The sequence below is a fragment of the Sinocyclocheilus grahami genome, unplaced genomic scaffold (assembly GCF_001515645.1).
Source record: "Sinocyclocheilus grahami isolate Dianchi unplaced genomic scaffold, SAMN03320097.WGS_v1.1 scaffold86.1, whole genome shotgun sequence".
Taxonomy (NCBI): domain Eukaryota; kingdom Metazoa; phylum Chordata; class Actinopteri; order Cypriniformes; family Cyprinidae; genus Sinocyclocheilus; species Sinocyclocheilus grahami.
In genome coordinates this window covers 723,967-747,999 of record NW_015505265.1, presented here as the reverse complement: position 1 = coordinate 747,999, position 24,033 = coordinate 723,967, and the positions used below count along the sequence as shown (strand labels likewise).

The following is a 24,033-nucleotide window of genomic DNA, read 5'->3' as shown; positions in this document are numbered from 1 at the left end:
TTGACTGGGCTTTGGGTTAGCTGTCGTGATAGGTGATGACTCTGGGCTGTTGGCACTCACATGTGATGACCCTGGTCTGGGCTCCGCTTCGTCCACGGTGAATGCTGATCCGGCGATCCACAGCGCAAAGTTGATGTAGTTAATTAGCGAACAGCCCGAATCAGCTCTGGGCATGACAAAGCGGATCTCGTCTTCCAGCCCGCACCAGAATCCCTCCATTAAGGTGAGGTCATCACATGTGGCGAGATGGCAATTGTCCAAAAACTCCAGCACATATTCCTCCAGGTCATGTCCATCTTGAAAAATTAAGATTGTAGCCCCTGAAGGGCTATGAACACTGCCCTTCGGGGGTATGTCAATTGAGGCCAGTTCTAGCCTCATCTTTTGTGTGGGTCAGTTATTCTGTTACAGTTCCTGCAAGGAAGGCGATGAAGATGAAGATAATCCACAAAATGTCTTTAATTATAATCCACACGAATACAGGGAAGAAAAAAACTCTGGGTAGCAGAAACACACGCAACACAAAACAATTACCGCAGTAAACTGAACAGAAAGGAGACTTTAGGGGTCTCAGACCCCAGTCATAGGGGTCATATGATGTTGCCAAAAAAAACATTATTTTGTGTATTTGGTGTAATGAAATGCATTTATGTGGTTTAAGGTTCAAAAAACACATTATGTTCCACATACTGTACATTATTGTTTCTCCTCTATGCCCCGCCTTTCTGAAACGCGTCGATTTTTAAAAAGCTCATCGGTCTGAAAAGCAAGGTGTGCTGTGATTGGCCAGCTATCCAGTGCATTGAGATTGGCCGAATACCTCAAGCGTGTGACGGAAATGTTACGTATGTGCCCTACTCTACACTGCCCAAAACTTGTGTTTGAATCATCAGTGGCAAATTCTTTAAATATAAAAAACGTACTTGCAGTTGGTGAGTCAGAACAGTCGGCATTGTAGTCTACTCTACCAGGATCAGGAAACGTGCTCCATAAAATGTGCTGCACACATCTGAACATTTGGGTTGAAGTGTTTTCAACTGATTTCTAGTCGTGTCCATTTTTGGAAGGCCAAACAAAGTAGTTTTGCTTTCACAACGAAACAGCGTCACACATGGCAGCCTAGAGTGAGCGGCGGCTGGACTCCGCTGAGTCCACGGTGAAAGCCCATCCAGCGATCCACAGCGCAAAGTTGTTGTATTTCCTCAGCAACCAGCACGGATCAGCTCTAGGCTATAGGCATGACGAAGCGGATATCATCCTCTTTTGGAAGGCCAAACAAAGTAGTTTCGCTTTCACAACGAATCACACAGTGCCTTCACGACATGAGGGCGGCGGCAACAATTCTACAGCAAGAATAAAAGTTACTCCTTCTTTCTTTGCATTAACATGGAAGTTAACTAATAATGACTAACGAGCAAATTAACTCAAGAGCTAAACTGAACAGGAACAAAACCATATAAGGAAAAACAGGAACAGGCAGCCGTAACAGAAAAAGACAACACTAAAGTTCATACTCCTAACAAGTGTATTCATTTAGTGTATTTTTTCCATAATAAGTATTCTTCTCAAAAGTATACTTATTTTTAACAAAAAATGGCTATATTCTATGTATTCATACAGTGTGCTTTATTAGTCTTCTGAAGCCCCACTGTCATAGTTAAAATGTCATTTTTCATTTAATTTAAAATGACATTTCCTGTTCCATGAAAGGAACTTAGTTATATTGATTTGGATCATGCCTAAATATATAATGACATAATTTTCAGTTTTGGGTGAACTATTCACAATGAGTGTATATAACCTAAATATTTAATATCAAATGTTATGACATTGGCAATATACAATTCAGAATCTTGTCTTTGACAGCTCAGGTTTTCTTACAGGAGGCTGTTGAGGAAAGGTTTAAATAGATGAAATAGAGCCTCATGAAATAGAGCTCCGAGGAGACACACACACATACTTGCATTTGTGGTTTACGGGGGACTCTCCATAGGCGTAATGGTTTTTATACTGTACAAACTGTATTTTCTGTCGCCCTACATCAACCCTGCACCTAAACCTACCCCTTACAGAAAACTACTGGCAATTTTTGAATTTCATAAAACACCGTTTTGTATGCTTTTTAAGCCTTTTGTTTTACAGGGACACAGGAAGTGTCCTCATAAACCATGTTTATGTTGTAGTACCCATGTCATTATATACATTTGTGTCCTCATAAACCATATATACCAGTATACACACACACACACACAGCTGAATCAGAGTCAATGAGCCAATTAGTATGTGCTGGCTGTGGGAGCTTTCTGGGTTTGTTCTGAACTAAGATCATGCCTGTGCATTTTAATGATCTGTTTAACGAGTGTTAGCATTAGTATGTTTGTGAGCTTGCGTGTGTGAGTGTTCTCAACGATTGCAAGGAAATTTATCGAGCTTGTGAACAGAAGTGCACCTTTATGTATGCTGCTGTGCTTTCGCAATATTAAGCTGTCACACAATTTATTCAGTAAGGCCTTTCAATAGGCTATTTGCTATAATACATTTAGCAGGAAACCGCAACTGTCAGGTATACAAATCTTTACATGATATATTACTGCGTGGTCACTGAATTCCATAATAAATCAAAAAATCTTATGAATCATGTTTCAAACCTAAATTATGTGCAACAGGAAGTACTACTATATTATTAGACCAAGGGCCAGATTTACTTAACAGGGCAAATTATCATTCTCATAAAAGCACAGATGGGAGTGAAAAGTTTTATTATTGATCTACTGACAATGCACAAATTAAAGATCGTCACTAATGTTTGACTGCTTTTTATTTTTTTTGTAAATTCTGACAGTAGTTTTTTTTTTTTTACTGCCAAAAGAGGGTTTGCACTGGCGCAAGCTGTCAGTAAATCTGCCGAATGTATGTTTATGAAATTCACACGTTGTTGATTCATACTGACTCTCAATTGCCCTCAGTTTTGGAGTCTTTGTGGGAACGCTCTGACCCCTAAGCGTGGCATGTTTGGGAAGACTGGAGACCTTCAGACTATCCTCTGTCTGGCCTGTGCGAGAGACGAGATCACATATTCAGGTGCCTTGAACGGAGACATCTATGTCTGGAAGGGAGTCAGTTTAATGCGGACAGTTCAAGGGGCTCACGGGGTAAGTGAGGGAACGTTTTCCACAGTGTCACTAGAATGACCTCTGTCCCGAGTCACCTAGATATCTGCTTACAGTGATTTATAAATTGAGTTTGATCTATAAAATGGCTCGCCTAGCATAACAGTTTTGTGATGAATATTGAAAGATAATATGGCTTTAGTACTCTGTGATTTATGCAAATATTGCTTTTGCCAATGTAATAATTAAAGGGGTCATGAATTTTTATTATTATGTACCAGTCTCTGAGGTCCCCTTATAATTGTTATCAAGATTTTTACCTCAAAGAACATCATAATTTAGAAGTAACAGGCTATGTTCTGTCCTTGTTTTGACCCCCTCATCAGAACGCTCTGTTTGAATAGGGGTGGATTGTAGACTTGGAAGTTAACGCTCACTGCTGTGATTGGCTAACACTTGTGTATGTTTGACAGCCTACGTACTTCACAGATGGACGCTGCTGTGATTTTGGTTAAAAACACATAAATACTAAATATATCAAATGATCTGTAATGAAAGACAAAGCAATAGTGACCACGTAATAAAAACAGTTACTCACACGTGTGGTGCGACATTACTGTCGGATCTAATATAGTCAGCACAGCATCGTCTTTAAGTTTCAGTCTTTCTGAAAATCCTTCCATCGTTTATTTGTAAATGAATCTGTGATAAAATGAAGTGAACAAAGGACTGAGTTCTTACTGACGTGATCTGAAACTTCATTAAAAATAAAGTTCATCCACTCTTTCCTAACATTGATATCAGAAGGAAGGCAATCCAAAGACTGTTTTTCCAAAGCTTGACACCACTGCACAGCATCTTGTTGTCTTCGAAGCATCTTTATTGCTTGGTTTCTGCGTAGACCTGTGTTTGCCTCGCTCGTTATTAACACTACATGCGTGACTCGGTGGGCGGGGCTAAACAGACAGTGATGTAGAAGCAGGCATTGATCTTCTTCTGTGGAGGCGGTGCTTATCCACACTATTACATCATAGAGTAGAACATTCCAGACTGGCTTCAATATGAACTGTTTTTAGACTAACAAGAAAGTTTTGAGCTCTGAAACAGTCAAAAAGATCATGGGAATTTTGATTTCTCAGTTCATGACCCCTTTAATGTCTGTTAATTAGTAATTTTTATGAATTCAAATTTACAATTAACCAACAATATTCCTTTAGGTAAAATGTTATTCATATTTTATTTAAAAGTTTCTTATCATATATTTAATGTAACCTAAAGTCTGCTCATAATATTTTATATATATTTTCCCTGTATATTTAACATTTATATATATATATATACTTATTTTCAATAGAAGCTATTTTTTTTTAGCTGGGAAGAAGTTTTGAATTCTACTAGTTACAGTCTGTTTATGTAGTGCAATAAATTGTAATATTTCCAAATAGTGAGGACAGTTTTTTTCATTGATGTGGACCCTTTAAGATCTGCAAATCTTTTTCAACTTTATTTGACCCTTAGTGCCATTGCTGTGGTTGAAGTTTGAGACTTCAGATTCTCTGATTGTTTTAGTTGTCAGAGACATTCAGCCTCTCAGAGCTCCTGTGTGTGTGTGTGTGTGTGTGTGTGTGTGTGTGTAGTCTGGTATTTTCAGCATGAATGCATGTGAAGAAGGCTTTGCCACAGGAGGCAGGGATGGGTGCATCCGATTATGGGACCTGAACTTCAAACCCATCACCGTTATTGACCTCAGGGAAACAGACCAGGGATATAAGGGTGAGTCGCAGACTCCCAGAATGCATTACTCTACACTGACATTTATTTTGTTTAATCCATTAAGTTGCCACTTATCTTTTGTTGTTAAATACTCAGGATCCCACAATGCAAAAGTCTTTTGTCTCTAACGGAGCTGTATCTCTTTTCTTCTTTTACTTTTTTTTCCTCTGACTCATCAGTAGCTAGAGGTGAAAATTCAAGAGGTGCGTTGTAGTGGTCAGTGTTCTTTATGCAGGCTGTCCACCCTGTGTTATATCCATAGCTCTTACCCCTGTTTGTCACCGATCCCAGATGTCTATATGTATTATCAAGCACCCAAGCACCCTCTCCATCCTTGACAGTCTACAGTGTACATCGTTCAGTATGTTTCAGGATCATGTCTGTTTGCTTCCACAGTCTCCTTCATTTGCTTACTAAGTGTTTATGTGGTGGATCTGTGCAGGCCTGTCAGTGCGTAGCGTGTGTTGGAGAGGGGATCACATTCTGGTGGGCACGCAGGACAGTGAGATTTTTGAGGTGGTGGTGCACGATCGCACCAAGCCCTTCCTCATCATGCAGGGTCACTGTGAGGGCGAGCTGTGGGCCTTGGCGGTTCATCCTACCAAACCTCTCGCCATGACCGGTAGCGACGACCGCTCTGTTCGGTAAGAGCCAAAAACAAACTACTGTAATACCACATGTGAATCACTTAGAATTACAAAAGATCTCTTTAATGGCTCAGTTGTTTCTCTAATATAGAAAATAGAATAAAAGAAGAACAAACTGAGATCCCTTGTGAAAAAGAAGTGCACTTAAAAAAAGCATACTTTTAAAAACAGTACTTATTACTGAAGTAATGTACCTTAGAACAATACACTTAAAGGGTTAGTTCACCCAAAAATGAAAATTCTGTCATTAATTACTCACCCTCATGTCGTTCCACACCCCTAAGACCTTCGTTCATCTTCAGAACACAAATTAAGATATTTTTGATCAAATCCGATGGCTCCATTGACAGCAATGCCACCCAAACTCTCAAGATCAATAAAGGTACTAAAGACGTCATTAAAACAGTCAACGTGACTACAGTGGTTCTACAATAATTTTATGAAGCGGCGAGAATACTTTTTGTGCGCAAAAACAAAACAAAAATAACGACTTTATTCAACAGCCTCTTCTCTTCTGTGTCATTCTCATACGCTGTTTACGTCCAGCGCTTCCAGGTTCTATGTCAGAATGCTGGCTCATTATTGGACGGCTCCTGCATCAGCATCACACGCATGCGTTGCGCTGCTCACATGTGCAGCTTTGGCCAATAATGAGCCGGCGTTCGGATGTAGAACACGGAAGCGCTGGATGTAAACAACGTTACATACAAGCAACAACAAGCAGATCTATCGCCAAGACATATGTACTGCTGCTGCTCCGAACCACATGTATTACTATCTATGTGTACCTGGGCTACCACGCCGACCGGCTTAATGCTAGTGGCCTATGAATATGTGAGCCTTGGCTACCATGCCGACAGGCTTAACAATAGTGGCCTATGGCTATGTGAGCCTTGGCTATCATGCCGACCGGCTTAACAATAGTGGCCTATGACTATGTGTGCCTGAGCTACCACGCCGACTGGCTTAACTCTAATTAGATGTGCACTATGTGTAATGTTAATTAACAAAATGGATATACGTTGCAATCCGATAGATAAGACATGCATGCCATTTTACTCTCTCGTGCAGATAAAAGTTGTCAAAGGTACAGTGCGCAAAAACCCCTGGGTGAACTGACCTGAATTAACTGAAATAAAAGCAGAATATAAATGTTCTTTTTCCGTTTTCTGAACTACACAGCACAACGAGAGCACATATCTCCAAACTACAATACCAATAATGCATTTCACTCAGGACTATAACAGCCGTAGATAGTGATCTTCAGTGATATTTCCCTTCTCCCGCAACACTGTCATTGATATGACTGCGATAAGTGCGTGCTTCTGACGTTGCGTGCAGCTGAAATCAACCACACACTCATCTCAATGAAAAACATCGACCTTAGAATTAATGAACATGAACATTGAGATAACGCTGATGTATATGGCGAACCCCCGTTGAAATGCATACACAAGAATGCTTATTTCATTTAACCTGTTTCATGTCCGTTACTATCGGCATGTCCTCAGAGCGATTACATATGCTCTAAACTGCGTTTTGCTCCAGCTGTATAAACACAGATGCTAAATGCTGCTGCTAATATGCTTAATATTTCGCTCATGTAAACTGCTAACATGACTCTTAGTTTAAACTTGATTATGGTTGCTCATTTTTAATTTAAATTAGGCATACCACGCAATACACACAGCGATATGGATTAGAAGAGAATTCACTTATCTTAGATGTTGATTTCACTGTTTCTGAAGCACGCTGCAAACTGCTACAGCAATCACTATTCATATATTTGAATGTTGAGCAGAGAGCTTATTGGCTACCGATACAGGAGAGAACCAATCGGCTGTACTATGTGATATTGATATCATTAGGTCAGATTGAATTTCATCAATTTGAGTTTCATTCCAGAACTCTGTATTTCAAATCTATTAACATATTTACTGACAGATTGCTCGAGACCTAGTAATATAAAAAATATAATTAAACTTTATTGGGAGTAGTACTCGTGCACAATGCACATTTCTTAACATTAAGCCTAAAATGTGTTTTAATATCACTATTGATGAGGATTGTATCATCTTTGAATAATATTGGACTTTAAATGCAAGATATTTAAAGTGTACCTGAAGTATACTTGCAATAGTTCCACTTCAGCACAATCAAATATACTTTAGTATATCTTTAGTTGGACTTCAGCACTATTTTGTACGCAATTGAAGTACAAAATTACCCAAATTACCAGTTAAAAGTACAATTGCAGGGTATTTTTATTAAGTACATAAATATATAAATGTATTTGTAGTATACTTAGCATAAAATTTTAAATACATTTTAGCATATTTATTTATTTTTTCACTAAGGCACATTTGCTTTTCACAAGGGATTACTTATGCAGTTCCGTTTGTACATGCTAGTGGCATGGAAAATTTACAGTAATTGACATTACACACTTCATGTGTCATGAGCTGTAAAGAAACCTCTGAGCAATAGATTTCCTCAGTGAGTGTATTAACCTCAGATTAGATGAAGGCTATTAAGAACATGATCTTTAATATTTAGTGCACTAATTTGTGTATCTTTATGGGTTATTATTTCCTCTTTTTCTTTTTGAATGGGAGGATCTGGAGTCTTGTAGATCATGCGCTAATAGCACGTTGCAACATGGAGGAGCCTATACGCTGTGCTGCTGTTAGTACGGACGGAATCCACCTCGCTCTGGGCATGAAAGACGGATCCTTCACAGTGCTGAGAGTCAGGTGATGCACTCAGGCAAAACACAGCAGAACAGACTGTCTAGAGCAGGGATACCTGTCAAATTTAGCCTACCACAAGCTTATCAAAACTGCTTCACTGCTTATTAATATTTGAAAACTGCTTGCCATGTGCAGCAAACAACATGGAGGAAAAAAACAGGAAATTATGTCATATACTGTATATAGAGGAATGGTTAGTTTTCACCACAGTTTTAAAAAAACGCTAAAAAAGTGGACGTGGTGCACAGTGGAGTGGAGGGTGAAGAGGGGAGACAGACAACACACACAGCTTCGCATTCAGTTTAATTTCACTCCCATTGAGTTAAAAACACAAATAAATGCATAGCCATTTGCGCTCTGCATCGAAAACATATATATGAACGAGCTGTTGCACCTCTCAGAACTTTTAAGGCTTATTCTGTGGTTTTTATATCAGCCTTTTGACGGGTTGTGTCACAGAGCTGTAAAAACGGTTATGCTCACCAAGTGAATGAATCGCGTTTGTGCCGAACTCTTATTACAAAGCAAAAACAGACACTCTTCTTCGATCCATGAACATTTCTCTCAGTTAATGTGTGCGATCTCACAGTCTGAAACGTCTGTCATAGCAAATCAACACATGCTGATGTGAATAATTAAGCGAAGCGTCTTCTCATAGGATAAGAACACACAGTCTCATGAATAATTGAATAGACACAGACGCGTCACGATGTACTATTAGTCCATTGCCACGTCACAAATTGTGACGTCAACACAATGTAGATTTTAAACCCGGAAGATGAAAATAGCGCAAAAAAGCTTAAAATTAACCAGTTTTCTCCAACAGTTAAAATTATCGGATGCTAACATTGTCTTCTATGATGTGCAACATGAACACCTCTGCTAAAATCTCAGAAAACGTAGTCTGGGGTTTCATGACCCTTTAATGTTATTTATTTATTTTCATAACATTTATTCATATTTTGATTAATAAATACTATAATAGTAATTGCATTTTTATATTTTCCCTTTTCATTTTAATTTTAGTTTAAGTTTTAGTATTTTTATGGGCTTACATCATTTATTTATGGGCTTAAATATTAGTTTTCCAGCATTTTTGTGTATTTGAACCCTTTCCAACAATGACTGTATGGTTTTGAGATCCATATTTTCACACTGAGGACAACCGAGGGACTCACATGCAACTCAAACGCTCACTGATGCTCCAAAAGGAAAAATCATGTATGAAGATAAGGGTAAATTTAACTTATTTTGCCTTCTGGGAAACATGTAAGTATCTTCTGTAGCTTCTGAAGGGCAGTACTAAATGAAAACATATGATATTTAGGCAAAATAAGAAAAATTTACATATCTTCATTCTTGTTCAAAAGTTTGTTATCTTCATTCTGTTCAAAAAGCTCTTAATGCATGGTTTTTCCTTCGGGAGCATCAGTGAGAATTTGAACCCTTTGAATCCCTCAGTTGTCCTCAGTGTGAAAATATGGATCCCAAAATAATACAGCCATTGTTGGAAAGGGTACAAATACACAAAAATGCTGCAAAACCAAAGAATTTGTGGGACCTGAAGGATTTTTCTGAAGAACAGCAGGCAGTTTAACTGTTCAGGACAAACAAGGGATTTATTAACAACTATCACTAAACAAAACAAAACAAAAAAACAGCTGTGGATCATTCAGGTAAACAAGTATTAAGAATCAAGTGTATGTAAACTTTTAAACAGGGTAATTTTTATAAATTCAACTATTTTCTCTTGTGGACTATATGTAAATATCTTTTATGTGAAATCTTATTCAGGTCAGTACTAAATAAAAAATAACATGCATTTTGTATGATCCCTCTTATTTTGGTAAAATAATTAACATTTTGCAGATTCTGAAAGGTTTATGTAAATTTTGACTTCAACTGTAAAAACTAAAAGGCAATTATTTGATGAATAAGGTTATTAAAATAAGGCTGGTCTAAGACAGTTGGTTACTAATTGTTGGTTACTGCACATTTTAAAAAACACTCAAGTATTCACCAAAATCAAGCATCTATTACTATTACCAGATGATTTTACTCAAAGGCCCCTGGTCACTCTGCACTTTCTAAAAGTGACCCCTGAGCTATGCAGTTTGAGTATCCCTGGTCCAGAGCAACCTAAAATAAGTAAAATATGCAAATCGGTTAGACCTGTACTCATTTTGCAGGGACATGACGGAGGTGGTCCACATTAAGGACCGTAAAGAGGCCATCCATGAACTGAAGTACTCCCCTGATGGAGCGCACCTAGCCGTGGGCTCTAATGATAACTCGGTGGACATCTACGGCGTTGTGCAGCGATACAAGAAGGCGGGCGAATGCGTGGGCTCCAGTAGCTTCATCACACACATGGATTGGTCCACTGACAGCAAGTATCTACAGACCAATGACGGCAATGGTCGGCGGCTCTTCTACAGGATGCCCAGTAAGAGCTCTGTACTCTCAGGAATTATTGCTTGTATTTATGCCTCGGATTGGATAATATCATTTCGACTGATTTTGGTATTGTTTGTGTTTAGGTGGTAAGGAAGTGACCAACAGGGAAGAACTGAAGCTTGTCCAGTGGTCTTCATGGACTTGTGTCCTCGGGCCGGAGGTGAACGGGATCTGGCCTAAATACTCTGATATCAATGACATCAACTCTGTAGATGCCAACTTCAATAGTCAAGTTTTAGTGACAGCAGACGATTATGGATTAGTTAAATTATTTCGGTACCCATGTGTAAGAAAAGGTGGGTCCTCTTTTACTCTTGGTCTCATTTTTGTTAATGACATTCTGTCATTATTTATGCTTACCCAGTCTGCCTTTTTTACATCTCTAGGTGCTAAGTTTAAAAAATATTTAGGGCATTCAGCACACATAACCAATGTCAGATGGTCACATGATTATCAGTGGGTGATTACTATTGGTGGAGCCGATCATTCAGTGTTCCAGTGGAAGTTTGTTCCCGAAAGGAAGTCAAAAGAAACTCTTCATATAGCTCCTCAAGGTGTGAATCAATCTATCTATCTATCTATCTATCTATCTATCTATCTATCTATCTATCTATCTATCTATCTATCTATCTATCTGTCTATCTGTCTATCTGTCTGTCTGTCTGTCTGTCTGTCTGTCTGTATGTCAGAAAGCATTACATTCAGTTCGCACTTAAGTATATAATTTCTGTAACAAGTACTCTTTTTAAAAGTATGCTTAGGTTAAGTATTTCAATTAGTAGATGTTTTTGTTGCACTCTGAGCAGTTATAAAATTAGGACAAATAAACAAGGACAAGTTTACACTATAAAAAAAACCTAATAAAAACATAAATTGCTCTAATGTTAAAATATAAAACAAAGGGACGATTAAATATTTCTGTAAAAAAAACGGTAAATTGCTAACTGAAGAAATCATCAAACTAGTTCATTTAAATGAACTGACAGAACAAACTGATCTTTTGAAAAATGGCAATGGCTTTGCTGCTAAAATACGTGCTGGATTATATAAGCAAAGCACCATTTTACTAATGCAAATTGAGTCTACTTTTTCTTGTTTTTTTTTCTTTGCATGTTGCTGCTCAGTCTACTATGTCGCTGTTCATTTTCCTAATGGATTTCTCACTGCTCACGTTGGCAGTTCTGTTTCTTAGCCATCAGCAGTTTTCTTAGTGATAAATCTATAAAGAGGAGGGGCAGCACTTAGAAAGTTTGCCTCAGTTGTGTGTTTGGGGAGTTTTATGATGAAGTTTTTTGGTCCAGGTTTACAAAGAAGATCTACCTCAGCTTAAAGAGCAGTGTAAGGAGAAGCATCGTGCCATGGCTATGAAGAAAAGGGAAAGAGCTCCAGCCAGTGGATTGAGGTTGCACTTTATACATGGGTAAGTGCTTCAACAGATCCCAAACAGCATTGACAGCCATTGTGGTTTGTTATTTGAGGAGCTCTCAAAGGCAATGAACAGATGGCAAACAAATCATTACTCTCCAAAATCTGTCTCCCAAACATAAACATATAGTGTACAGTTTGTACACAAAGCTGTTTGTAACACAATTTGTGTTACAAACAGCTTGACCACTGTGACCACTGTAACACTGAGTTTCAATAGAATAGAATAGAATAACTAGGTTTTGATGCATGAATTAAATGTTTTGGGTGAGTTACTACATTTTGTACACATGCAATAGGGTTCTGATGTTTCAGCAAATAGTTTTGACAATTGCACTTACAGTTTAGAGATAGTTAAGACTGTTTCTAAAAATGTGCCAAAGCAATTAAAAAAAAACTATAATTAAATTTAAAGTTTATGCATATACAGTTTATAGTTTATATGAAGATTGTTTTAAGTTCACTTAAATTAAAATTAAAATTACATTTCAAAGCCTATTAAATGTTAAAAACAATGGCTTTAAAGTTATACTGCAGCGTTGAATGGCTGTAATTAATGGCTAAATTGAGGGGGAAATAGAGACATCAGTAACAGTATTGATATTCATTACTAATAGGCTACTTAGTAAAAAACTAATTAAAAATGCTATTAAATACATATTTAAAATAGACCAACTTTATGTTTAGATTAAGATTAAAATTCAAAGCATGATATGTGTAAATAAACCTATGGGGATTGTAATGGGAGTGATTTCATTTTGAATAAACCACACATCTGGTGTAGACACAGTGTAAAGAGGTCTCCATTTATTTTTCATTATTTATTTATGCACCTGCAAATCAAAAGTTTATTTAGCTAAACATATGCATAACACAGCTCTGGCAAGTGACAGTTTCAGTCCCAAAGATGAATTTTAGTTACCCTTAGAGACTATAGAGCAGTTGCTGTCAGTTCACAGATCTTATGAAGGTTGTCTCCAGGTTGATGTTTTTTGACATGACCAATACCTTCAACATCCTCTTTGACTCAGACAAAGCTCAGAGTGATGCATGTGGACACCCCCAAAGTCTGCTGGATTTCTAGAGCTTTCTGACAGCCTCCAGCTGTGTTCTGGAGAAGATGGTGACCAACGCTGAGGTGTCTCAGGAACCATGCTGTCTGCTTTCCTTTTCACCCTTTACATGGCAGACTGAAGGGAGTTAAAACTATGCCCACAAGCTCATGCTTTCCAACTACTCTGAGATAAGTTGGAGTCGGGGAAGAAAGTGAAAGGCTGTCTTGTGCTGTTCACCAGTGTAGAAGTTGTCCTGGAAACTGATCTGGGTTGGACTCACAACACAGTTGCCTATCACATTCCTTCTCAAAAACCCTCAGATGAACTCAAAGGCCTGAAATGACAACCACAGCTGCATTAAGGTGAACTGCAAATGTGTAGCATTTGTTTCAAATGCGTCCATAGGTCATTAGATGGATTGAGGGTTATGGATTAAAGTCTAAGAACAGTACAGTTGTAATTGCAATGCTGCCCAGTGAAGCTGTGCATTGGCTGCTAGAATAGACCTGGATCTGCTTTTAGAGGATGAAGAGATGATGCTGAAGAAAATACTTAGATGAGGTTACTCAATGGTTTACAGAAGCAAGGCAATTTAGGTCACAGGATAAAATCCCATTTGTTTGTCTCTATCTATTTGTCCATTTATTGAAATAAGTAGAAACGACACTAATGCATTTATAGCGCTGTAAGCGGAGACTGAAAAATGATTAAAAATGACGATGATCATAAACAATTAAATAGATGTAAGGACATCATGAAATGTATTTAGGCCAGTGTTGCTTTTCTAAAGCTTGATACAAGTTATGCTCTGCAGTTTACAAAATGGATAAAAAATAATAATAATAAAAAAAGCTTTGTTGTAATTTGTATCTCAATGCTCAAAGTCAGCATGAAATGAAAATTCACCTTTTGCTTAAAAAAAAATACATATTACAGATCTTATTTTGAACAATTCATCTGTGCATCATTCATGGCCTCATCAAAATGTCATAACTAGATGTTCTGGTGACAGAATGACAGAATTTCTGTCTTTCTGGAGTCTCTTGGTAGATTTGTACATGCAATTTTTGATAAAGTATAATAAGACTCATTTCATAAAATTGTGTTTTTTAAACAAGTCGAGTGCCTTATTCAGTGGCTCACTCATGATTAAAAAAAACATTCACTTGTCGCCACCTACTGGCTTAGTTATGTCATTACAGAGCAAATTGTTTTGGTGAATGGATTCAGAAGATTTGGAAATATTCAAATTCGCTTGAATACAGTTACATTCAGATAGATATGTACATCCATGCATGCAAGTGACTTTAGTATAGGGTATAGGATGAGCTATGATCGAGGAGACATTTGTAATATGTGTGTGTGTAAATGTGTGTTTCAGTTACAGAGGTTATGACTGCAGAAGTAACCTCTTCTACACTCAGACCGGTGAGATTGTGTATCATGTGGCGGCTGTGGGAGTGGTGTACAACAGACAGCAGAACACACAGCGCTTTTACCTGGGCCATAATGATGACATTCTCTGTCTGGCCATCCACCCCGTCAAAGACTATGTAGCCACAGGCCAGGTACAGTCAGCTGCACAAACGTCTGTCTTTGTCATCAACAGCACACAGAGCAGAGATGTTTCTCTCCTGAATAGAATAGATTTAGTTCAGCTTATGGTCAGGGCATTTTAATTATCTGTGTTTGTTTCTTATCCAGGTGGGCCGTGATTCTTCTATTCATATATGGGAAACAGAGTTTTTGAAGCCATTGTCTGTTCTTAAAGGATTCCACCAGTTTGGGGTGTGCGCACTTGACTTCTCAGGTATGCACTGTGAAAAAAAGCCCCACCTTGAGGTCAAGTCTGGTATCCAGATTATTAGTGGCAACATAACTATTACTGCTGATTTAAAGATTAAAAGAACTTCACTTTTTCATGTCAATATTTCTTGTCAATTTAATGCATCCTCGATAAAAATTGGTATTCATTTCTTAAGTTAAAAAATTCCTACTGACCCCAAACTTTTGAATTATAGTGTATATTCTTTATGAAGGGGAGTGAAGAGCCAAAGTATACTACAAAAAGAAGACTTTAGGAGACTAAAATTATCCTTCAAATACCAAACTGAACAAATAGCTCCACTTTCTGACACATAAAATAGTATGACTCATGGTCTGAATCAAAGTATGAATAGAATAGTATTTCCAGTCTGTAAAAAAATAGGTCAGCCACCTTTTGTGTGTGTGTGTGTGTGTGTGTGTTGTTCTTTGCGTGAAACAAAGGAAGCTTTGAGTGGAACATAGAATCAAAAGGAATATTTTTTTTTTGAATCTTTCTTTTTGTTATATTTTCTTAACAGTGAGGCATGAACTGTTTGACACTCAGAAGATGACATTTTATCTATCTGTAACAGCTCTGAATAGGATTTGTAACAGTGGATTTCATACTTTCAAAACTTTCCATATTCTGATCTCTATTAAATTTATGCATTTGGCAGACACTCTTATCCAAAGTGACTTACATTGCATTTAAGGTATACACACTTTTATTAGTTATTGCATTCCTTGGGAATCAAACCCATGACTTGGCCTTGACTGTGTAAGCTGCAGAAAGCCTGTTAGTCTTGCACATACAGACTTTGCTACATATTCTTCTCCATTTTGCAGATTATTCTTGCTATAAACTGCCCATTTATGCAGGAATAGTCCATGTGGCTAATATGTAAAACCACCAATCACATTTATTTATTATGTATGTATTGATTCTGAAATCGCTGAAACATTCTTTGTGAACAGATCTACAATTTGTTAAACGAGACAAATTTCGTGTTTAAAATCAAAGGGTCAGATTTATAGAAGAGCTTCTCTTGGTAAAGCTAAAACAACAGAGCCTCCTAGTATCTGTCAATGTCATGGGCCTAAGCATAAATGATTATTCTCATTAGATGCCATCCAATTAAAATTTCCACTGGAGCGATGCTGTCACATTGTATTACTTGAGACATCTTGTTTCATTGTTAGCAGGGTGAAGATGGTATAAAATCATTACATGATATACATGCTATTATTTGGCTGATGTTGAGTATAAACAGAGCCGTACTTTATGATGTCTGTCTCTGCAGCGGATGGGAAGAGGCTGGCTTCAGTGGGTCTGGATGACAATCATACCATCGTCCTTTGGGAATGGAGAAAAGGAGAGAAGCTCTCCACCATCCGGTGAGTGAATAATACCTGCTTTGCTTCATTAAAGTTGTAGTCCAAGTTTGTTTGCTTGGGGCAAATGATGTGCTAGTGTGCTCCTAAAAACTGACAAAATACACTTTTGGCAGATATAAGCATGTGAAAGTCACAGTAATCATCTTACAGGAAAATAAATAAAAACAATATTGATGACTCAAAAATATCTGTCCAATAAAATTGTATCTAGAATGAATTCCCTCTTCCAGTATTACCTATATAATTGACTATTAATAACTAGAAGCGAATCTGTGGTGTAAACTAAACCCCTATTGGCTATTTAAAAAAGAGACAAGCAATTTGATATCTCCCATATAATTTTAATTATAATTTATCAGACGCTTTTATCCAAAGCGACTTACAGTGCACTCGGGCTATACATTCTTTACCAGTATGTGTGTTCCCTGGGAATCAAACCCACGACCTATTGCACTGCTAACGCAATGCTCTACCACTGAGCCACAGGATCACATATCAGAATCCATTTTCACCAAGCAGCCAAAAATTTTAATGACACTTTTTAATACTTTGAAATACTTTTTCCCACTAACTAAGGGATTGTTTTATCCTTCTGTCCCAAAATACTGTGTTAGATGTTAATTAAAATTGTATTTAGTTATTTATTTATTTGGTGTGTTGTGTTAATTTAAATGGCAGTATTGGTGTTGTATCTCTAGTGCTTATATTTGACTTTGACTTTGGCATTAGAAACTGGCTTTTAAAATCCCACACAGTGAGCCGCAAGGGTCCATAGAATATTTCAGAGAAAATGTGTTAAATAAATAAATGAATAACTAAATAAATAAATCAAATAAAAAAGGAACAATTACTTACATTTAAACTGGTCAGAAAACATGAGAGTTGCACATATTTATACTATTTTATTTTTCCCAATATAAATGGGTGTCTTAATATTTTAAGAACCTTTAAAACTTGCCTAACACAAGTTCTATTTTTAAAACCTATATAAACCACATTCAAAACGTTATTATTACTAGCCTTAAGTATTACACAGAAAAGCTCTGGCAAGCATCCACAATGTTCTTGGAATGTGGTGGCAACCTAGAATTTCTTACGAAAATGTCAAAATCTTGTGTAAAACAGCTGTTGCTACCATTACATCCAACTTCAACTCTTTAACCTGTTAAAAACACTGTAATGTACATCCTGTCTCTGGTTTACTGCGGTAATATAGCAAGGTTTCAAAGAGTGCATACCTGCTCTTTGAAGCGTTTGTATTCCCCTGTCTGGATGCTCTTGAGTTCATAGGTAGTGCAGAGCTCCAGCCGACTCCTTCCTGGGGCTTTCTCTGGTAGAGAGGATTCTTGTGCGGGTGGAAGTAAATAGGGCCTGACAGTGTAGTCACTGCTCAGTGCTCTGCCCGCTCCACATCGGGCCTAATGCAAAATCGCCACTGCCCTCCGTGCTGCTAAATTCCCCACCGGCACTCAGACAGTGGAAACAGCACAGCAGACAGGTCAATTACAGCCCTACAGTGCCGATTGCAAACCTTTAAACTCTTAAAAAAGATCGAGGGCTGTTCAGTTCATCCTTTTTGGTGTCAGCAAAAGAATCCCAAATACATTCAACAACATACTGTAAATGTCTCTCTTTTTATTTACAGGGGAAGTAAAGACAAAATATTTGTCATTAAAATCAACCCGTATATGCCAGACAAACTGATAACCGCTGGAGTGAAACACATGAAGTTTTGGCACAGAGCAGGTAGGTCTATGGCTATGTCCATATGAATCCGGATATATTTGAAAATTGTGCTTTCATTTCAAAATGCTCTCCATCCAAAAAATTTGTTAGTGTTTTCCAAAAGTCGTTCATTCAGATGACACAGGTCGCACTCAAAATTGTCATTCCATGTGTGGTCTTAGGGGGAATTTACACAACACCATTTTCACCAAAAAATGTTAAACTTTTTATGCACTTTGGCCGTTCATTTACATGAAAACAGCATTTCTTGGCATAATTGCGTAAGTGTACGTTTTTGAAAACTATACCATTATTGTCTCTTGAGTAAACTACAAAAACACAAATGTGAAAACAATGTCATGCACATGCGTATTGTGTGTTATGGCATGTATAATACAGCATTTTAAGTCATTTTCACAGATCCGTGTGATCAGGATCATTTTGACAACATTGTCGTCTGTAAAGCTTACCCATTTTTAGCATATAATTGTCATGTAACATACACTAAAATGCAACTGTCATCATCTTTTGCCACAGAATAGCAATTGTGAGTAAATATTCTGTAAACTTTGCAGAAATGAAATATGAAGATTCTACAAAGTAATGCTTATCTTTAGCAACATTATTTTGGGCAATTTGAATAGCAGGCGCAACATTGTGGCACAAACTTAGATACATAAGGGGTACAATTTGAAGCAAATGTGCATCATCGTTTTTAAATTCGTCTGTTTTACAGTCCACACATGAATACAGTGTTTTTAAATGTATTCACTTGGGAGAACATCTTCAAAAAGGTCAATTTTTTATTAATTGTGTATTAATGTGTACAAAAGGCCAAAACTTAGAGGAAAAGAAGTGTTTTCAAATGCATACGGATTCACATGGACATCTTGTGCATGTCTTGTGGAGTATGTGAATCAGTACACTTCCCCTGTTAGAGATCATCTCACAAACCTGTGCTGTTCTCAGGCGGTGGACTGATTGGGAAGAAGGGCAGCATGGGAAAAACCGAAACAATGATGAGCGCGGTATACGGCTGGACGGAAGAAATGGTGTTCTCAGGAACCTGCACTGGAGACATCTGCATCTGGAGAGACATGTTCCTGGTGAAAACCGTCAAAGCTCATGATGGACCTGTTTTTAGCATGCACGCCCTGGAGAAGGTATCAGATTTAGCTTCAAATAGGAAATAAGATTGAGTTACTGTCCCTTTAAATATTTCAGAAATATAATGTGAATGTATTGTTACTAAGGGTTTTGTGACTGGTGGAAAGGATGGAATAGTGGCTTTGTGGGACGACACGTTTGAGAGATGCCTCAAGACGTATGCCATAAAACGAGCGGTGCTGGCCCCAGGCTCCAAAGGTGAGGGCATCTCTTGCATTATTTCAAAGGCTATCTATCTATCTATCTATCTATCTATCTATCTATCTATCTATCTATCTATCTATCTATCTATCTATCTATCTATCTGTCTATCTGTCTGTCTGTCTGTCTGTCTGTCTGTCTGTCTGTCTGTCTATCTATCTGTCTGTCTGTCTGTCTGTCTGTCTGTCTTTTATTTTATTGTACACTGTTTTGCATTTTTTACTGGAAAACAAGACAAAAATACTAATTAAGCTACACTGTCTTTGCAGTGTAGCTTCAACAGTGTGAATAACTTATGCAGTTAAAGCCATTCAAAAACCTCCATGCATTCTCAAAGAACATTCAGTGTGTTTAATAAATAGAAAGCCAAGGTCATGGATGAGTGTTTATTTATAACATGTCCCTTCCTGCAGGTTTGCTTTTAGAGGACAACCCCTCCATTCGTGCCATATCTTTGGGTCATGGGCATATTCTTGTAGGAACAAAAAACGGAGAGATTCTGGAGGTGGACAAAAATGGGCCCATCACTCTTCTGGTTCAGGTAAGGCCATTCAGCTGTCAGATTAGCATGACAAGCCATGAAACATGGGGGCAAAAAACACTCTGAGAAATAAGACTAAATAAAGGATTGTTTAAAGATTATTACTGTGTTTTTCCCTAACGAGCTAAATTGTTAAAACAGATTCATGCCTTCCCTCAATTAAATTATGCACTCGTGAATAAGCCATATGCATACATTAAAGTGATAAGCCCAAAGAAGCCATGGTTTACAGTGATTTTAGAACAGTGAAGGGGAGTTAATAGGCAGAATGTGATGTTCTCCAGTAATGTTTAGCAGAAGAGTTACCAAGCAACACACAGAAGCAGCAAGAAACCAATGCAGTAGTGCAGTAATACTGGTGTTTATAGGTCACAGGTGTGTGTTTATAGAGTATTTTACAACAACTTGGCTCATCCAATCATCAGACAAGGACCGGAACTGTCTGCACATTCCTTGTGCAACAACATGAAGGCTTTTTTATCCGTCAGACTCAAAAAAGCCTCTTTGATATGTCTGACAACACCTGCATCTGTTCATTATGACAGTGAGCTGGTAATATGTATTACACAACCGTTTAAAAAACTTGACCAAAAACAACCGTTAAGAAACGTTCAATCCCCATTACAGTTCATCTATTTAAATCACAACACAGTAGCTCTTTACATTTGAGGCATAATGAGCTTTGCAAGAGAAAATAAAACTCTTATTAACCTTTTAGAAGGTTGATGTTTCATTGGTTGATCTTGTGGTTTATGGTTTATACTATTAGTATAGTAATTTTTTCTAGTAATATATATACATTATAAACTTTGTTAGGGTGGTTTCAAGGCATTTTTCTGTTGTGTTTAATTTAGTTTGAACCATTTAATTTTCTTCAGCTGTTTAGAACAGATTTTTAGAAATGTCAGTCTTAAGTTTGCCATCTGTTTTTGTCTTTAAAAACATTGGTCATATAATTGTAGTATTTGCATACTGAACTGTGATAGGTCTTCTCTCTTAGGCCTGTTTCTATACAGAATTGTGCAAAATACATCTAATTAACTTCCTGTATTACATATGCCATTATGTCATTCTTTGTCCTACTACCTATACTTGGATTTTTTTAGACTTTTTTCTCCTTACCGCTGTCGTGCAAACAGTGTTATGTTCTTCTAGACATACAAATCTACTTTGTAAAACCTTTTTTCCTTACAGCAGCACCTGTAAATGACCCTGAGAATGAATGAGTCAGTCAAGTGTCTGTCTCTCCACCTGCCCTCACCACTGAACCACTTTGTAATGTTGTGTTCTGCACAACAGTTTTGCCATCATCACTGGAACTAAATTGCTCCAGTTCCACTTCAGGGACAAACAAAATGGTCCGAGGCTGTTGTTATGTAATAAATGGTAAACGGCAGTAACTGCAGACTGGGCAAAAATAGTAGTTTTCCAGTATTTCTGTACTCAGACTGCCATGGTTTAGCAAAGTAGTTGGTTTTTGGGCAATGATGAAATGTGTGTCTTTTTTGCCTGTGTGGCTTGAGTTTTAGAGCTAGACACAGTGATTAATTACAGGTTGGTGCTTGTTATTGAAGTCATTGTTTACCTACTAAATGTTATATATCAGTTGGTGCAAACCCTCCATTGATTTATCTAGCTTGTTAATTTATCAAGTGATTAGTAGGATGTAGAAATGAACAAAAACAACAACAAAACTCTGCATTTAGTAAGCCTTAGTCATAGATTTTTATAGGTCCTACTTGCTGCTAGAAAACATTTGAGCTTGATTGAATTCTTATTTATTGCACTCTGAAATGCTTTTCCGGAAAACCTTTTATGGATCCCTTGGGTGCGTCAGAATAAACTAGGGGAAATTCTCTAAAAATGAGTTGTGCCTGCTGACAGTATTGTTTATTTGCATGTGGATTATTGTAGCATACGATTCGCTAAAAAGAAATGCAAATCAGGTATAGACTGCGAGGTAAAGACTGCGGAGGATACGGCAGACTATCATGATCTGGCGTACTTTACTGGGACTGTACAGCATTACTCCACCACTGTTTTCCAGGCTCCTGAATCAGCTCTTTAACACCATGTGACTGGATATATGCCCAGTTATAATGGCCTGCTCCTTCCTTTGATGAATCACTGCCACCATGCTCACTAGAAAAATGTAGATATACTCTTTTAAATACAATTTTCAGGTGGAAAAAGCTTGATGTCTGTCATGAGCATAAGAAAGGAGATGTGTTTGTGCTGAAAAGAATGACAGTTATGCTGATGTGTTAGTATTAAATTGTGTGTGTGTGTGTGTGTGTGTGTGTGTATGGGGTGTATTTAGGGCCACATGGAGGGTGAGGTCTGGGGTCTTGCCACTCACCCGCATCTGCCACTGTGTGCCACTGTGAGCGACGATAAGACCCTGCGCATATGGGATCTCTCCCCCAGCCACTGCATGCTCGCCGTACGCAAACTCAAGAAAGGTAAGAAGATGTTTACTAATTACTCATTAGAATCTGCAGCTTTTTCCATGTCATTTTACATTTACAGTGACGCTTTTATCCAAAGTGACTTACAAATGAGGACAATAAAAGCAGTCAAAACTAACAAAAGAGCTGCAATATATAAGTGCAAATGACAAGTCTCGGTTAGCCTAATGCAGTACATGTAGCAAGGTGTATATATATATATATATTATACACACACACACAAAGAAAAACAAGTAGATAGAATAGATAAAATAGAAAGCTAGTGGTTGTTTGTTTGTTTTTTGTTGTTGTTTAAAAAAATAAAAATAAAATAAAATAAAATAAGAAGATAAATATAGATAAAGTAGAATTAAAATAGAATATAAAGTGTTAGAGTTAGAGGGTCAAATAAAGGTGGAACAGATGTGTTTTTAGTCATTTCATGAAGATGGTTAAGGACTCAGCTGCTCGAATTGATTTTGGCAGGTCATTCCACCAGGAGGGACCAGTTAATGAAAAAGTCAGTGAAAGTGATTTTGTGCCTCTTTGAGATGGCACAATAATACGCCGTTCACTTTTACATTGAAGGACCTATCTGAGAGGTAAGACTCAAACAACTGGCGTGCGGTTCCTGAGATGCCATTTTCCAATAGGTTTGACAGGAGAATCTGGTGGTTCACCATATCAAAAGCAGCAGACAGATCCAGCAAAATAAGTATAGAAGATTTGGAAGCTACTCTTGCCAGTCTTAGGGCTTCAGCAACTGAAAGCAAGGCAGTCTCGGTCAAATGTCCACTTCTGAAGCCAGATTGGTTGCTGTCCAGGAGGTTGTTCTGTGTGAGAAAGGCTGAGACTTGGTTGAACACAACTCGTTCGAGTGTTTTTGCAGTGAAAGGTAGAAGGGAAACCGGTCTGTAGTTCTCTAAATTAATTAGTGAGTACTGAGCAATAGTAATTAAGAGTGTGTACTTACTATAGGTTTAGGATTAGAGGTTTGTTTAGTTCTTGTTACTTGTAATCCTGCATAAATTAGTGTTATTACTATAGTAGTGTAACAAGCACAATTACAAATTAAAGTGATTACCAAATATTGTTATATGAATAAAAGTAAAGCTCAATAATCTCTTAAAACAGCATACAGTAACAAGGATGATTTGGAACAACGGGCTAGGGCAGGGTCATATATTGAATATTCACAATGCATTTTACTGCTACCCTAAAATTAAGCTACTGTACAATGTGGTTTTGCAATGATTTTCCTAAAGAATGTGTCATTGAACTAGTTTCGCAGTTCTTCCTTGCCTTGAGAATTTAAGAGTGTTAAGATGGTTTTTTATAAACTTCAGTGGAAAAAAAATATTGGTAATTTTCCTTCGTGAAAAAGAAGTACTATATACCTGTAGCATACTTTTGAAAAAGGTACTAATTGCAGAAATAATATATTTACGTGTGAACAAAATGTAATGGTTTTGGATGCTTGTTATCTACAATTAAATGAAAATATATTATAGTTTAAATTTATACTAAATGTAAT

The 24,033-nt window shown here is 37.5% G+C and overlaps 1 protein-coding gene across 1 annotated transcript in view; it reads left to right on the top strand.

Moving 5' to 3' along the window:
• Positions 1-24,033, top strand: part of eml5 (EMAP like 5) — a 102,142-nt gene that overhangs the window by 46,068 nt on the left and 32,041 nt on the right. The window contains exons 5-21 of the mRNA XM_016274422.1: positions 2,967-3,152; positions 4,748-4,883; positions 5,326-5,527; positions 8,146-8,283; positions 10,470-10,726; positions 10,821-11,033; positions 11,124-11,291; positions 11,862-11,920; positions 12,039-12,157; positions 14,599-14,785; positions 14,922-15,027; positions 16,325-16,418; positions 18,064-18,164; positions 19,113-19,306; positions 19,397-19,508; positions 19,925-20,052; positions 22,373-22,514. Of these exons, the coding sequence (XP_016129908.1) occupies positions 2,967-3,152; positions 4,748-4,883; positions 5,326-5,527; positions 8,146-8,283; positions 10,470-10,726; positions 10,821-11,033; positions 11,124-11,291; positions 11,862-11,920; positions 12,039-12,157; positions 14,599-14,785; positions 14,922-15,027; positions 16,325-16,418; positions 18,064-18,164; positions 19,113-19,306; positions 19,397-19,508; positions 19,925-20,052; positions 22,373-22,514 (2,542 nt within the window). The remainder of the gene's footprint in view (positions 1-2,966; positions 3,153-4,747; positions 4,884-5,325; positions 5,528-8,145; positions 8,284-10,469; positions 10,727-10,820; positions 11,034-11,123; positions 11,292-11,861; positions 11,921-12,038; positions 12,158-14,598; positions 14,786-14,921; positions 15,028-16,324; positions 16,419-18,063; positions 18,165-19,112; positions 19,307-19,396; positions 19,509-19,924; positions 20,053-22,372; positions 22,515-24,033) is intronic.